Source organism: Lepidothrix coronata, unplaced genomic scaffold (genome assembly GCF_001604755.1).
Source record: "Lepidothrix coronata isolate B3197 unplaced genomic scaffold, Lepidothrix_coronata-1.0 Scaffold15, whole genome shotgun sequence".
In the NCBI taxonomy this organism is placed as follows: Eukaryota; Metazoa; Chordata; class Aves; order Passeriformes; family Pipridae; genus Lepidothrix; species Lepidothrix coronata.
In genome coordinates, this window is record NW_016690195.1 from 1,583,449 (window position 1) to 1,598,275 (window position 14,827).

General features: G+C 35.5%; 1 protein-coding gene across 5 annotated transcripts in view; it reads left to right on the forward strand.

Moving 5' to 3' along the window:
- VPS13B (vacuolar protein sorting 13 homolog B) overlaps positions 1-14,827 on the forward strand; it is a 429,201-nt gene that overhangs the window by 274,351 nt on the left and 140,023 nt on the right. For all 5 annotated transcript variants that reach the window (XM_017806398.1, XM_017806401.1, XM_017806402.1 and 2 more), the window contains exons 32-33: positions 6,197-6,323; positions 7,974-8,117. In XM_017806398.1, coding sequence (XP_017661887.1) covers positions 6,197-6,323; positions 7,974-8,117 — 271 coding nt within the window. The remainder of the gene's footprint in view (positions 1-6,196; positions 6,324-7,973; positions 8,118-14,827) is intronic.

Sequence of the window (14,827 nt, forward strand, 5' to 3'; positions counted from 1 at the left end):
TAATAAATGAATTATTTTTGCTGAGTTATTTTAGGGTTAATTTCTTTGTTTGGTTTTAATATATTTCTGTTTGTTTTTACTCAGTGTTAAGATATATTAGGATCACTTGGTGTAAAGGTTCTTTTTTGAATCCTTTTCTCTCGTTTTTTTAGTTCTTAGGTGCTATGTGGGGCAATATAGAATCCAACCTTTATCCAAATATTTCATAGTTACTTTACAGAAAACTTCAGAATAGATACCACCCATTCATTTTCCATTCCCATTTCCAAAAGCATTGCTGTATTTTTTCAAAATTGTCGCAAAAATTCTGAAATAAATTATATTGTAATTTAGTCTGCTGGGTTGAAATCTAGTCTCACTTTAAAAATTTTCATGACAACCAAATCATTCTAAATAAAAGATCTATGGATATCACACAAATATCTGAAGGCTTTTGACATTATTTATCATTTAAATGCTTTAATAGTCTTTACACAGAAAGTAAATCCTTCACATTTTCCCACCACTTTTTCTGGAGTTCAGTACTTCTAGTACTTAATATCCCATGGGGTTGTTAGTTGTTGTTTTTTTTTTTTCAAGCTTTATGTTGTAGTTTGGAAAGCAAGCTGTCATACTTTGAGACTAAGTTGTTGAATACTTGAAGGTGTTTAGTGCAAAATTCTTCAACAAGGGCGATAGTGAAATGCTGGTGTGATGCCTCCTGTGTCTCTGCAGGTCACCCCAAGAAGAATGGGGGAACTGGAAAACTCTGGTAGTGTGGATGCCGTCTCACAGAAAAAACTGTCAAATGCTGTGCTGTACTGAGGATCAGGGATCATAACTCTTTCCATTATGAAATGTTTATACTTCACTGTAGATGTTATAAAAAGCTCCCTAATGGTGTAATATATAAAAAGAATACTGGAAACAGTCAGACAGTTCTAATAAGGTTATGTACAAATGAAACCTGTCCACATTTATTCCCTTTACCAAACAGCATGTGGGGAACTGGGAGTACTTAACCAAAAGAAGTTTTCTTGATTGAAAACTGCTTTTTCAGCTTGCAGATCTCCTCCTCCCTCTCCCTCCACTCAATGGAAAAAACAACAGCCCTGAAGGAAATCAAGAAATATATCCTCTCTTGAGGCCTCGCCCCCATCCCTGTGCAATCCTTCTACAGCTCCCAGCAGCAACTTCTGCTTCCTGCAGCCTGAATAAACTCTGTTTAAAAAAAAATAATAATTGAGCTTAAAAGCATTACTTCTCTGTGTGGTAATGAATTGAGTGTGGCAATATACTGTGTTACAGTTTTGTCCTTGGCATACCACCATCTGGAACAGCTCTCTGTGACTCTTATTGAGTACATCGGGGAACCAATGATCAGTTGTACAAAATTGAACAAAATACCACTGCAGATCCTCAGAAAGGTTTCCTGCAGATTTTGCTTTGAATAGTTTTCATTTTCATGCTTTTTTGGAAAGTTCTTGGCAGCCTGCCAAGTTCTAATAAGAAAAACCAGAAAAAATTCATCTATAGATCCATGTCTATGGAAGTAAGGGCATTTCCCTTGAATCTTTTGGAATAAAATGTAGTGCATTTTTATTCAGTCCTGTGTTTTAGTTGCTTCTGTTGTACCTGAACTTGGGCTTGTATTCATACTGTACAAAGCCTTACTCAATAAGATGGGGTATGTTATTTTTTATATTAATCCACAGCAAAGAAATACTGCACAGCATTCTTAATATAATGAAAATTAGCTTTGCTGAGCATTATATTATAAAAATAGTAATTCTGTACAGCCAGATGGTGTAAATTTGTTTGTTATCTAATTTTGGTCATTAAATGGTCCTCAAAATGTTGCTATGCTATTTTACTGTCTTGCAACATGTCTTTGCAACACCTCAGAGAGCTGAAAGGATGTTAATGAGTCATTAGTAGTCAGATATCCTAATACATTGGTAAATCAGAGATTAACTGATTTGTACAACTACATGGGAAACCTGCAAGAGAAAAATATTTTGTAAGTCCTAAGTTAACATGCTAACATCAGTAACATCTTTTGAGGTTTTGCATGCCTCACACTACCACTTTGATTATGTGGCCTATTTCATGCTAATGCTTTTTTTTTCTTTTCCACGTCACAAAATTTTCCATGAGAAGTCATCTTTCTGTAGGTAGTAAATTTACATGGTGCAAATGTGCTCAATTGTCATTCATGTTTTAAATGTACGCAAGTTTCTCCCTGACCTATGAATTTTTAAGTATATAAGGTCTCAAACTCTAGATTCAATAAGGTATTATTTAAAAAAAGATATAATTAGCAATAAGGCAAACATTTCCAAGTTTTACATCTAGATTATGTTTAGCTGTTAGTGGCAATGTTTGTTTGTTTGTTTTGATTAGTGTTTTCCACATAAGAGAACAAATTTATAATCCTACTTCTGCATTTTCTCATCTTATCCAGTCTCACATCCTGGCACCTCTTTAAGAAGTGCAACATCATCTCATTGGCAGTCCTTCCTCCTTGTATAAATTCAATATGCTTCTGAGTGGATGTAATCAAATACTGATGATTTGATTTGATGTGATCAAATGTCGTTGCATCCATTGCAAAATTCCATTCTTCACATTTTTTTCTCTCTTCTTCCCATAGAATTTTTTGTCATATTAATCATTAGATATGCCTTCGCTTTCAAGGTACTTCCAGGCCACTAGGTCTATCCATTTCCCCTTATGTGTCTTCTTTCATTTACTTTGACACATCTACACTCACTGCTCATCAGACCTCATCGTAGCAGTTACCAAGACTGCCGCATTCAGCTCTTCAAAGAAGTGCTTCCTTGCTCACTGCTAGGGTAACCTGTGTATTATAAAAGCATTTCTTGTGAACATTCACAGTTATTGTTGTGTTTTCTTCAAAAAAAATTCATTTCTATTATACTGTAATATAAAAACTCATAAGACAGGTTGCCACTGGGTATCATTACCTATGGTGCTGTAGTGGTTTACTTTACTTCCCTGTCTGTGGGTATGTTTTTTCTTATACTTAAATTGTAAGCCTTGGAGGACAGAGACCATTTTCATCCTGTGCCTTTACAATGTGGATCCGTGGTCCTTAACCGGAGTTGATGTTATTGTGCCGATAAAGCTCAAATTCAGCACTAAGGCACCTCCAGGCTTTATCACAGTTGCTTAACTGCCTTGTTGCTTTGCGTTAGCATATGGTCTTTCCAATGCGCTTACTTTTAAGTGTACATGATCAACTGCTTTAACATCTCTAAAAATACTAGCTTTTCCTTTTTTTTCCAAGACAAATATATAACAGATGCATAAATGAACCATGGAATGAATGTGCTGCAGACATAGAGCCATCATTACGCTCTTCACAATCAAGTTTTTTCATAAGCTCATGTGGCGTACACCTGTGTTAAGTTAACGTTGCACTAAGGTGCAGTGTGGAAGACTTAATAATTCAAAGTGGAATTTGTTTCTTTGTTCCTTTTCTGCTCTTTCTCATATCCTTTCCCTTCATTATTTACTGTGCTCTGTTTGCCTTCTGTTTATACTTGCAATTATTTTGCTAATACTTGACTTGGTTGAGATTCAAATTCACCAACAAGAAATGCAGGAAGTAGTAAGTAGCACAAGACAGGGATAGCACACAAGGTTGATTTAAAAAATAAAATAAATCTGTAATCAATATATATTGCCTAAAAAAAGTCCTTTAAGATGCAGTGTACTAGGTATCTACTAAAATGACATAAGAAATTTAAGAAATGGTAATATGCATGAGCTTAAAAATAATTTGAACAATGATTGAAGAGAGCCAGTTGAGGTTTTGGAGTACAACAAATAAGTTGCTTTTACAGCTCTGTTTCATCATTAAAATCATAATAGCATTTTTATGCCACTTCAAGTGGAAGGTTTCTAGTGTATAGCTGTGTGTTCTTTCACAGAATTCTTCTACTACTTAGCTTTTTCATCTTCCTCAAAATAAGGAACTTCTTTCTCATCCTTTTCAGAGGGGGAAATAGGAATTGGGTAGAAAGCCATCTGGTTTAAATCTGAAATGAAGGTGATGGCAGGGAGAGAAACATTTGTAGAACTCCAAAATCGAAGACCATTTTCTCAAGTCGAAGATGTGGACTAACCACTAACAGGTCTACTTTCTAGTTTGGGGTTCTAATTAGACTAACCTTGCTTTAAAAGCCATCATTAGAGGTCAACACAGCTACAGTTAACCAAGCTTTTAAGGTAAGATGGTAGTTTTCTCTCACTCACTTACTGACTTACTCTTAAGCAAACTGCACACTACTTACAGTAGCATGCAGCCTGCTTGGAGGTGTTTGTGAGGGTCATTTGAAGTAAAAGTTTATTAGACTTGTGCTCTGCAAATACTATCTCTATGGCATCTGCTGTTGACTTCTGTATACTGTTGTCCTAAATGAATTCAAAAGCTTTAAGGCCTACCCATACCATACAGTTTATATTCCCTTATAGGTCACCATGCTTTCTGCATGTTCTGAGGACACTTAAAAAAATTGTTAGTACAATTTGAAGCATCAAAATCGAAATAGCCTGAGCAGTAAATTATCATCTAGAGATTTTGTATCTTTTGCAGTTGACTGAATTCCAGTCAGGTTATGATATCCATTTAATTTACTTTCAGCCTAATTCTTGGCTTACAAACCATCAGCATTTGAGGTTGTTTGCTTTTCAACAGAATCCATTTCAGAACCATTAGTAGACTATGTATCTCAATACCCCTTCTTAATCAAGAGATTTAAATACCTATTCCACATGCATTCAAGATATTTTTCCACAGACAGGCATATAACAATATTGTTTAATAACATTAACATGCATAAGTCTAGCTGATGGTAAGGACTAATCCTCTAATTCCATAATTCATGTGTGTGGCTCACTTGTGTGATTTACGCTGATGTCTGAACTGCCACGTCTCCATCACTGGAGATGGCAAGATTCAAGGTAATACAGGGAAGTGTAACTGATATGCTGATGAAGAATTCTGCATAGATTTATCTTCTTCTTCTCTAGGGCAGTGTAGTTTGATCTCTTAAATTGCATCATTTCATAGTTGCTAATTTTCTATTTTATAAGCATAGGAAAACTTACCTCAAAGCAATAAACTTCTGATGCTTTTTAGAGTTCTCCTTGGTGAAATGCAGTTATTTAATGTTTCTGCAAATTATACTAGTTTTTGATAATTCTTTTTACCTATCTTGATGGAAGGGATCTCCCAGGAATTTGAACTGTGTCCTCTTTTAGAGGCTGAACACCATCTTGATCTCATTACATTTTTTTTCCTTCATCAGAGGCTCTCAGATGGCATTTTGTGCCAATAGTTTATTTGACCTGACCCAGAAGATTCTGGCTATTTGGAATGTGTTGTCATAATCTATTAGTGATCCATCTATGACAAAATTGTGCCTCTAGGCTTACTATTTTGTTAAAGGGGTAAAAAAACGGAAAAAAAAAACACAAAAAAACCCAAAACTAAACACCCAGCTGGAAAACAAATGCAATTATCAAGTTTAATGGCACAAATACTCTTGGTGATTAAATTTTGATATTTAGATGAATAGTTACCAGCTAAGAGCAACCAGAACAAGACAGAAGCATTGGAGGAAGACTGACGTCTCTTCAAGTCATTTTTATCATCTTAGGCAATCATTATAAATTTAATGTGTGAGTCCTAGAGTTGCATAGCATTTGCTAGCTTAATTTTTCATGTATTTCATTTTTGTGTTGGTTATGTTTTGTGCAGAATTTTTCAATGAAGAGTTTTAATGCATGAGTTCAAATATTATGCAGGCTTCAGGGCAGCTATTTATAAAGTTTGAAGAATACTGATAATGAAGTTCACATCTTTTTTAAAGTTATTGAATATACTGTGTTAAACAGGAGAAGAAGCAATGTCAAGTGTCAAACTTGTCTACCTGGAGATAGGTTGTAGAATTAAATATTTAGACTTACTTTTCCTGTGAAATGAAGGTAGAAGTCTACCTTCAGGATTGGAATTAACATGACTTATGATAATGATATTTAATGATTATTTAGGTAGCAATTAAATGCTGAACTTGCATTGAAGAAGTTTTGTGCTACATGCTGGATGTAAAGAATAATATATAAAGTTTTTACCCCTTGACAATTTATAATGTAGTTCCATCTTTCCTTTTTTTCCTTTTTTTTCTAGCATAAGGCGGCATCAGGAAAGGAGAGCTATTCTAACTCCAATTTTAACAGATTTCACAGTCCGAATAACTGCAGCTCCTGCAATTATTTTTACAAAAATCGATGCTGCAGAGAATTTACACCCAGAGGTCAGTACAAAATGTCAACAGAAATAGCATAACTTTTAATATGTAGATAATCTTAATATTCTACCATTCCACCATTGGAAGTGTCCAGGTGTGTTTTCAAATGCAGAAGTTGCCAACTAGAAAAAGATCACTAGCTGAAATGTTCTTTCTCTGCTGGAGAAAGAATTTGTATATAGCATCCAATATTAAAGGCAGTCTTTCTAGAGGTGGATAAGCCTATTTGCAATTCAAAAAACGGGAACCTTTAAAGATTTCCATCAATATTTTTTAAAAGTTGGTGATAGAAAGGTGTTGAGAAGAGCTGCTACAGTACACCATTACAAAACAAGCATCACAAGCTTCTCATACAGAAGCCAGAAATGCAATCTATAGACTATCTATAAGAAGAAAGTTGAGCAGAGTTCTTTTAGCCATATTTCCAAGCCCAGAGATTGCTACAAAGCATCCGCCTCCCAATCACTGCTGTGGGTACTTCAAGGTACTCCAGATTTAACAACCACTTTTGCATTTTTGTGGGTCAGCTTGTTATTTATTAGTCTATGAAGCAAGTTACACACAAAAGGTGTTGGCTACCTTTTTGGCATTAGTTTGTAGCTCAAGAGTGTTTTATATAAGGGAAACATCAGAAAATTTTTGTCAGCTCATAAGATCATTTCTCTTAACAGCTACCTCCTCGAAAGGGCAAAACTGGTACAGAAGTGTAAAGGTATTGCAACATTCAGTGGGAGTACATTGTTGGAAAATAATAGCTAGTGGGTATAGAAAGGAGAAAATGACAGCTTCATATTTTGTGTAAAGCATCATCACAAGGGCAAATGGAAAATTATTTAATGTAAAAAAGAAACAGAAAGCTTAGGGATGGCTCAGATGCATGGAAGTTATTCCATTTTTAAAACAAATCTGAGCTTTACTAATGCTTATGTTCAAGAATTTCAGTGGTTCCTGTACATGCATTCTTCTTGTTATCTATTCCCTGGATAACGTTCCCTGATGAAGGGAGAGTTCTAGTTTAGATTATGAAGAGCTTGAACATTATGCAAGCTGCTCATGAGACACAGCAGTACTTCTACTTAGTAAGTAATCCTTCTGCATTGGTTCTGGTTTTGATCTCCTTATTGCTTGCCAACAGTGTTGAAGAGCTTTATTTGAGCTCGATAACACCAATAAAACAGTGGCTATCCAGCTAGCTTTGCCAAGGTATTAACCGTGGCTTACAGGCAAAGAGAAATCAATTAGATTGGTTATCAGTGAGTTCCAACACATGATTTCATTATAAATCAAGTAGAGTTTGTGTTTAAAAAAAGTAAAAGCTGCATCCTTTTCTCAGAAGGAAAGGAGAATTGGAATAATTGCCAAGGAAATAAAACCCAAAATCTGACAACCCTACCAAGAGATGGAAACAGGATCTTGTGCATGAGATGCTTTTCTTGCAAAATGTGTCTTAATAGTTATGCTGTTGAAAGCAAAGCAAAGAATAAGTCACATCCTTTAGAAGCCTGACACACCAATTTCTCTTAAAAAGACTGAATTATTACAATATGTAATGTTGAAGTATTGACTACAGCAGAGAACCACAATACAATTATATAGAAACTGAAAATTATTTTCCTAGTAGCTGTTATCTAGAATTTTCCCTTAATTTCTCCACAGGAAATTTTGGTCTGTGGTCATTCTTTGGAGGTGAATGTGACAACAAACCTGGATTTCTTCCTCAATGTGGCTCAAGTGCAACTTCTTCAGCAGCTGGTACAAACCAACGTGATTGGACTGGAACCTTCCAATAGCACCACCGAGGTAGGTTTTTCCCTGGTTTGCAACTGGATTTTTAAAAAATCCACCCATAAAGTACTGTAGCTCTGATCAGGTGTTTGCATCATCTAGAAAAAATTATGTAGGTAAATGAAATACATAGGTTTTTACTATTTGGTTAATGTTGATTTAAGAATAGGATGAGTGTTCAATAAATGCTATTATTCACACCTTATGTACAAGGAGAGTTATCTTATGTAAATGATGCTGGAAACAAATTTTGAAGTAGGTTTTTGAGATTGTTTGGTGTTGAACTTTAACTTTTATTGAATCTGTGGCATTTTCTTGTGAGTTCACATGCTACACTGTGCTTCACTAAAGCCAGTAGACTATAAAACTTTGTCTGTGCCTACTCATATTAACTGTCTTCACTCAAGTCCCTAAAATTCAATCCACCTCTGAATATTTTCATACCTTTTAGTAAGAATGGTTATGGATACATCATGAGGGATCCTACACCTGAACAATTAATCTTTCCTTTTTTCTGAAATACTAGTATTCAGCAGCCATCTCTTGAATATTTTCATTCTTCATTTCTGGAACTTGATACCTCAGTTTGTATTGAGGGCCAGTCACTAAGTGTGACAGACTGGTAAGTTTAAAGTATTAAACTTCTGGGCCCACTGAAAAGAAAAAAAAAGGGAAAACTTTGCCCTAAGTTAAAAATATGTATTTCTTATCTTCAAAACCAGGAATCCAGTCAGGGTGACAACAACTTTAAGATAGTAGAAGTTAATAAGTGACAAGGCACTAATTTCAATGGAATGGCTATTTGAACCCATTGAAGTACCTTTGCAAATAAGAGCAAGAGTTAGGGAAAGGGTTATAGAGCAAGACTTCTTCCAAGAATCTGGCTAATGGGAGACCTGGAGAAACCTTTCTCCTTCCTTTCCTGAATGTCACAAATTCAACATTGCATGTGGGTCTGGGTAGAAGTGAGGAATGCTTTAGAGCAGCCAAACTACCTTTATTCCTCTCTCCTCATCCTATCAAAACTCCAGAAGTTGGTTGGTTGTGCTAATCTAGGCATCATCCTTTATTCCTTCCCAAGGATGGAGAGAAATAAAGGGCATTGTTTCGTTACCATTTGGAAACGTGAAAGATGAAGAAAAGAAATACAGTGTGTTTTTTCCTTGGATGCTTTGCAGACACAGGGAGATGAATATTGTAATTTATATGTGGGATTATTATCAATAAATTATTTGTAGAACATTGTCAGTGGAATGGACAGAATCAGAAGATTTGAATGGGTTCCAAGAATTTATATTTTGAGTTGGCGTTGTGCAGAAGTGCTGCTTAACTGGTTTGGACTGTACAAACTTAAAAACAATTTACTACATAATTTCAGAAAGCTTTTTGTTGACTATATCCTGAGATAACTATTTGTTCTTCATTGATATCTCCCTTGCAAAGGTGGGGTCTCCTGTAATGAATAATTGGAATATTTCTGGTTCAAGATGGTGTTTGCCTTCTGTTTAGTAAGTTATAGAGCTATGTCTGGATTTACTATACTGGAAATGTAAAACCCATAATGTGTTACTTTTTGTGCAGTTCCTTTTCAGTATTCTGTAGTTCTGTGTGCCTGTATGAAGCCACCCCACCCTTCTAATATATGCACATTTATTATTTTCCTCATGGTTCTCCTTTAGTTAGCAGAGAGAAATACCATACATTGATTGTATGCTGCTGTTTTCATCTCACTGAATGAAGTCAGGAGTCTACACGTTGCTTTTCATATTTCACACCTGCTTATAATTTCATTGCAAGAATCAAAACATAATTTAGGTTGGAAGACACCTCTGGAAACCATTCTTTTGCTCAGAAGAAGACTAATGCTCAAGGTAGATTTTTAGCACAATGTTCAGTCAAATCTTTCCTTATCTCGGAGGAATGACCCTCTAGGTAATTGTTCTGTACTTAACTACCCTTGCTCTGGCGTATTTTTGTCTTTATGTCCATTCAGAATTTTGCTTGATAAAACTTTTAGCCATTGTCTCTCACCATTTCATTAAACATTTGCAAGAGCAGTCTGACAATCTTCTTCATAACCCTGCTTTAAGTAACTGGAAACAGTAATTTAATACCCCACTATTATCCTTATCCTTCTTTTTTTCTGTCTGAACAAACCTAGCTCTCTCTTACCCTCTCCTCATAAATTATGTGCCTTTTAACCCTCTTGATGATCCCCTGCCCCTTCAGATTTGTGAATCTTTTTCTTCTACTACTGAGTGCTTAACTGGAGACAGTACTGTAGATGTTGACCTGCAAGGATCTGATAATCTGACCTCGGATTTGCTGGCTGTGCTTCTGCTAATGCTACCCAGTAGTGCTCAGCTTTCCACACTACAGGGGCATCCTCCTATCACATGTTCAATTTGTCATCCACAGGGACCCCTGCGTTCTTTTCTGCAAAACTGCTCTGTAGCACTGGCCTCCAGCCAGTATTTGATTTAGGATTTTATCATCTCACAGAATCACAAAATCATTTAGGTTGGAAAATGAGATTATGGAGTCTAACCTTTGACTGATCACCACCTTGTCTACTGCACTGTGGCACTAAGTGCCACATCCAGGAGCAGGACTCTGCGTTTACTTTTGTCCTTCATACCCACCTTGTATTCCAGCCATTCACTTCACACTTAAGTGCTTGGATAAAAGTCTGCTGTGGAAGACCATGTAAACTTTGCTAAGGTCAAAGCAAGCCTTATCTAGTACTCTATCCACAGAATCAATCATCTCATCATAGGTGACGATGAGATTGTGGTAGAGCTTGATTTGCCTTTTGGTAATTATGTGTTGTTTGATCCCAAAAATGGTTTTGTCCTTCATATGCCTGCAATTGGCTTCTGTGGAAATGTTACCTTCCCAGGGATTACAGTGAAGCTGACTATCAAGTAGTTTCCTAGATCCTCCTCATTCTTTTTGTAGATGTGCACAACATTTACTGTTTTCCAGATTTGAAAGACTCTCCCAGACAACATATCTTTTCACATATGATGAGGAGAATCCAGCAGTGACACTAGCCAGTTCCTCAGACACCTTTGGATATGTTTGGTCTGATAGTTAAGAAAAAAACTGAGCTTAAGTTATCAATCCTCCAAAGAGTATTGTAAATGAACTAGGCTATTACCCTGGTCAGCGATACACAGATCGTGCACTCTGTTTCTCCCGCTGCAGTTTGCTCTTGCGTTTGCATTCAACACAGCCTTAGCGAGACATTTCATAAAAAAGTGTTTTCTTCCCCACAGTGTCTATTTGCTCTGCAGATTTAGACTCTCAAAGTTAGCATTTGAGGATTTTCGCCTATATTTCTATTAGACGCTTAAGCAGGATTAACAGAAGAGTAGGAAGAAACAGAAGAAAGTACATTCCCCATGGGTAATTACAAAATGAAATGGAGAAACCAAGAAAGTTCATATTTCCAAATGAGAATGTATGAAACCTGTCTTTCAAACCTGCCCCAAGATAGCATGGAAGTGATTTTTTTTTTAAATGTTGAAAGGAATAGAATATTTTTAATAAATATTGTTTTGGTATTTGTACATTAATTTACACCTCTGAACTGTTTGTATTAAGTCTTTGTTCAGTTATTTTCAAGGGTATTCAGAAACTACTGCGCACACTCAATGCTTCTCAGGGACTCATGAATGAATGAGCAACCACAGAATAAACAGAAGTATGTCAAAGCAGTGTACACAGGTATTTTCTGAATAGGAAAGGGGATAAGAAATTCCAGGTGTTCCTTTGTGATAACTGATGCTAAGAGAAATTAGTTTTACTGATTGTAATTTTTTTCTGCTAGAAAAATGAAAAAATTGAGATACATTCTTGTCAAAAATTTTGTTGAGTATCTGTAAAAAAGTGTACTTCAGTGCTGAAAAATGAATTTTAACAGAAGCTGTAGAATTCAAGAGTTCCCTAAGTGTATGAAGAGGAGTGGTAAAGTCTTCATGTTTTTTTATGAATTGGTACCATTTTAAAGACACTGCAGATGAAATATTGAAAGAACTCCTAGAAATGCATCTGAATTTTTACAGATCTGACTACGAACTACTGAAAGTTGCAAAAAATGCTTCTTTCAAAAAATGTCCAGCTGATTAAAAATTCTGAATTGCTAGTAGTGATTTAGCCTTTTTAAAGAGAAAACAATCCAATATATAGAATGCACAGAATCATTGTTCAGACTTAATGAAAACATTTAAGGAAATATAAGGTCTGAAGGGACTTTTGAGCACCAGGGTTGGGAGACAAAAGGCAAGTTAGATTGGAACTCAGATGATGAATGGAATTTTGTATGACAGTGACTTAAGGCAGTGATTGGCTTTTCTTTAGGCACTCCCATTATTACTAATTAAGATAATACTCTAGGTTGTGTATCTTTCTTGCAGGCAGACTGTTCAACCACATTCAAAGATGTGGTGTTTAACTTGTTTTCAGGAAGCCTTTTTTACAGTAAGAGATTTTCTTGAAAAGCAAAGTTGGTAGTGTTTAGTGTATATCTATCTTACTGTATTTCTTTTTTGTTAGTATGTGCATAACAAGTTTCTTGTTATGCATGTGTGTACAGTTGCAGTTGATTTGCATTTTAGCATACAAGGTTTAAGGTAGGATAGAACAATGAAATAATTTAACGTGGAAGGGATCTACAGAGTTCATATAGACCAGACCTGTTCAGATTGGGTTGCGCTAGGGCTTTCAGCCTTGTCCTTCCACATATTCACTTCTCATTAATTAATACCCTCCAAGCTCAATCATTCAATTAGTTTTATATCTATCTAGTAATCAACCCATCCAGACTGTAGCATCTCAGGTTAGATACAAGAGTATTGTGCAAGCCTGGCCAAAACTGAAGTAAATGGCATTCACTGCTCTATAATAATCCACAGATCCAGCTATTTTATCATAGAAGATCATCAAATGCCTTTGAAATTCATCTAAATTTTCCATTTCTTAGTCACTATCTCTGGGCCATTTTATCTTACATGCATGGAACACACCCTGTTTTCAGTGTCTTTCTTCTTACAGGTTGAAGAATCCTGGGGGTTCCATTCCATTAGTTATTTTTGTTAATATGTTCTGACTCTTTTCCACAGTGTCCATTTTTAAGGAATAAGCGGAACATGGTCCGGGCTAGAAATGGATCCTCAGACTGTTGTTCTTCATTCCTTTTTCCATTAGTGTATACGTTGAATGTGATCAGCTCCAGTTGACTAGACACACAGTGAACTGAGCGCTTGTTCCCAGCTAGCACATTGCTTTTCAATAGTGGGAATATTTTATCTGCAGATAAAATTACCTAAAGCCACAATTTTACAACGTACTCTTTTTATTCAGTATTCCAAGTCTAATGAGAAAACCCATGAAAATGGGAGCAAGTTTGAAATCAGAGACACACTTACCTGTCATGAACTTATTGCCTGATATAGTTCTGATTTTTCAGGTGTCTTGCTCTTAAGTCAGTATTCAAACCAGTCAGAATTTAAAATAAACAACCCCAGCATTTTAAAATCTCATTTGAAATTCAGCTCAGTCAACTGACAATATGGCTGTTCCTCCTCTTTTCCTCACCCCTCTAAAATTAATCTTAGAAATTATACAGCCATTCCTGTTCCCATGATGAATTTTCAGTTGTTTTGGGTTTGGTTTTTTTAAATTTATTCATTATATTTTTGATAGTTACGAATTTTGCAGTTTTGAGAAAAATTTTCAATGTAACTGAGAAATGTGGATTTGCATTCTGTACTTTACCTGTATTTTTTTGCCCTGGATAAAAAGTGAGAAATTATCAATAGTTAACAAATTATCTTGTAATAATGCATCTTGTGATTGCAATCATCTTGTAATTACTTCTCGCAAGTAATGTGATTACTTGTAAGAAGAGAACCTGCTACAGAGGAAGGAGATGGAGAGTTTTCAAGGGACTGGATTTAAGCAGATTGAAAGCAGACAACTATTCCGCATTGTATCACAATTTTGGCACACTGCTCATTAAGAAAATCTATGCCACTGAAATTAATTCACGCCCAACAGATGTTTAGTACTGTAAAGGGATATGACCTGCTTGACATCAGACACTGGAAGAAAAACATTTTTTCTTTTGATGTTTTGCATTAGGTACCATGGCTATTACGTGTGTCTCACACACTGAAAATAGAACTAATTTTCTTATATAAATTTTACATAAATGCACACTCACCCTCGCTGTTCAGCCAACATAATTAATGCTTTATAGAGAAATGTGGGGTTCTCCAACAGTGTGTGGGTTCATTTAATAGTGGACATTGTATTTAAAAACAAAATAATTTCTATTTCTACATGAAATTGAAATTTCATCAAACTAATTAATTAAGTTTTGTCTAAATGTACTGGTGGTAAAAATCCAACAGTAATATAATGGGATAGCGGTAACTTCTCTTTTTAAAATAACATGGTTAGAGTTAATGGATTGTTTTAGCTTCCTGCCTTTAGCCCAGGACTATATGCCTGTATATGAATTTGGAGGGTAAAAATTCCATTTATAAATTCTAATACTCTATACTTGATTATGATAAACTTATCAATGGGGTTTTAAAAAAAATCAAGTCATTAAGACTGGAAATACCCCGAATTTACAGCTGCTAGTTTTGGTGTGTTTAGAAACATTTGACCTCTAGAGTCTGGGAAGCAATTGTGTGGGTTTATAAAATTTTAAACAA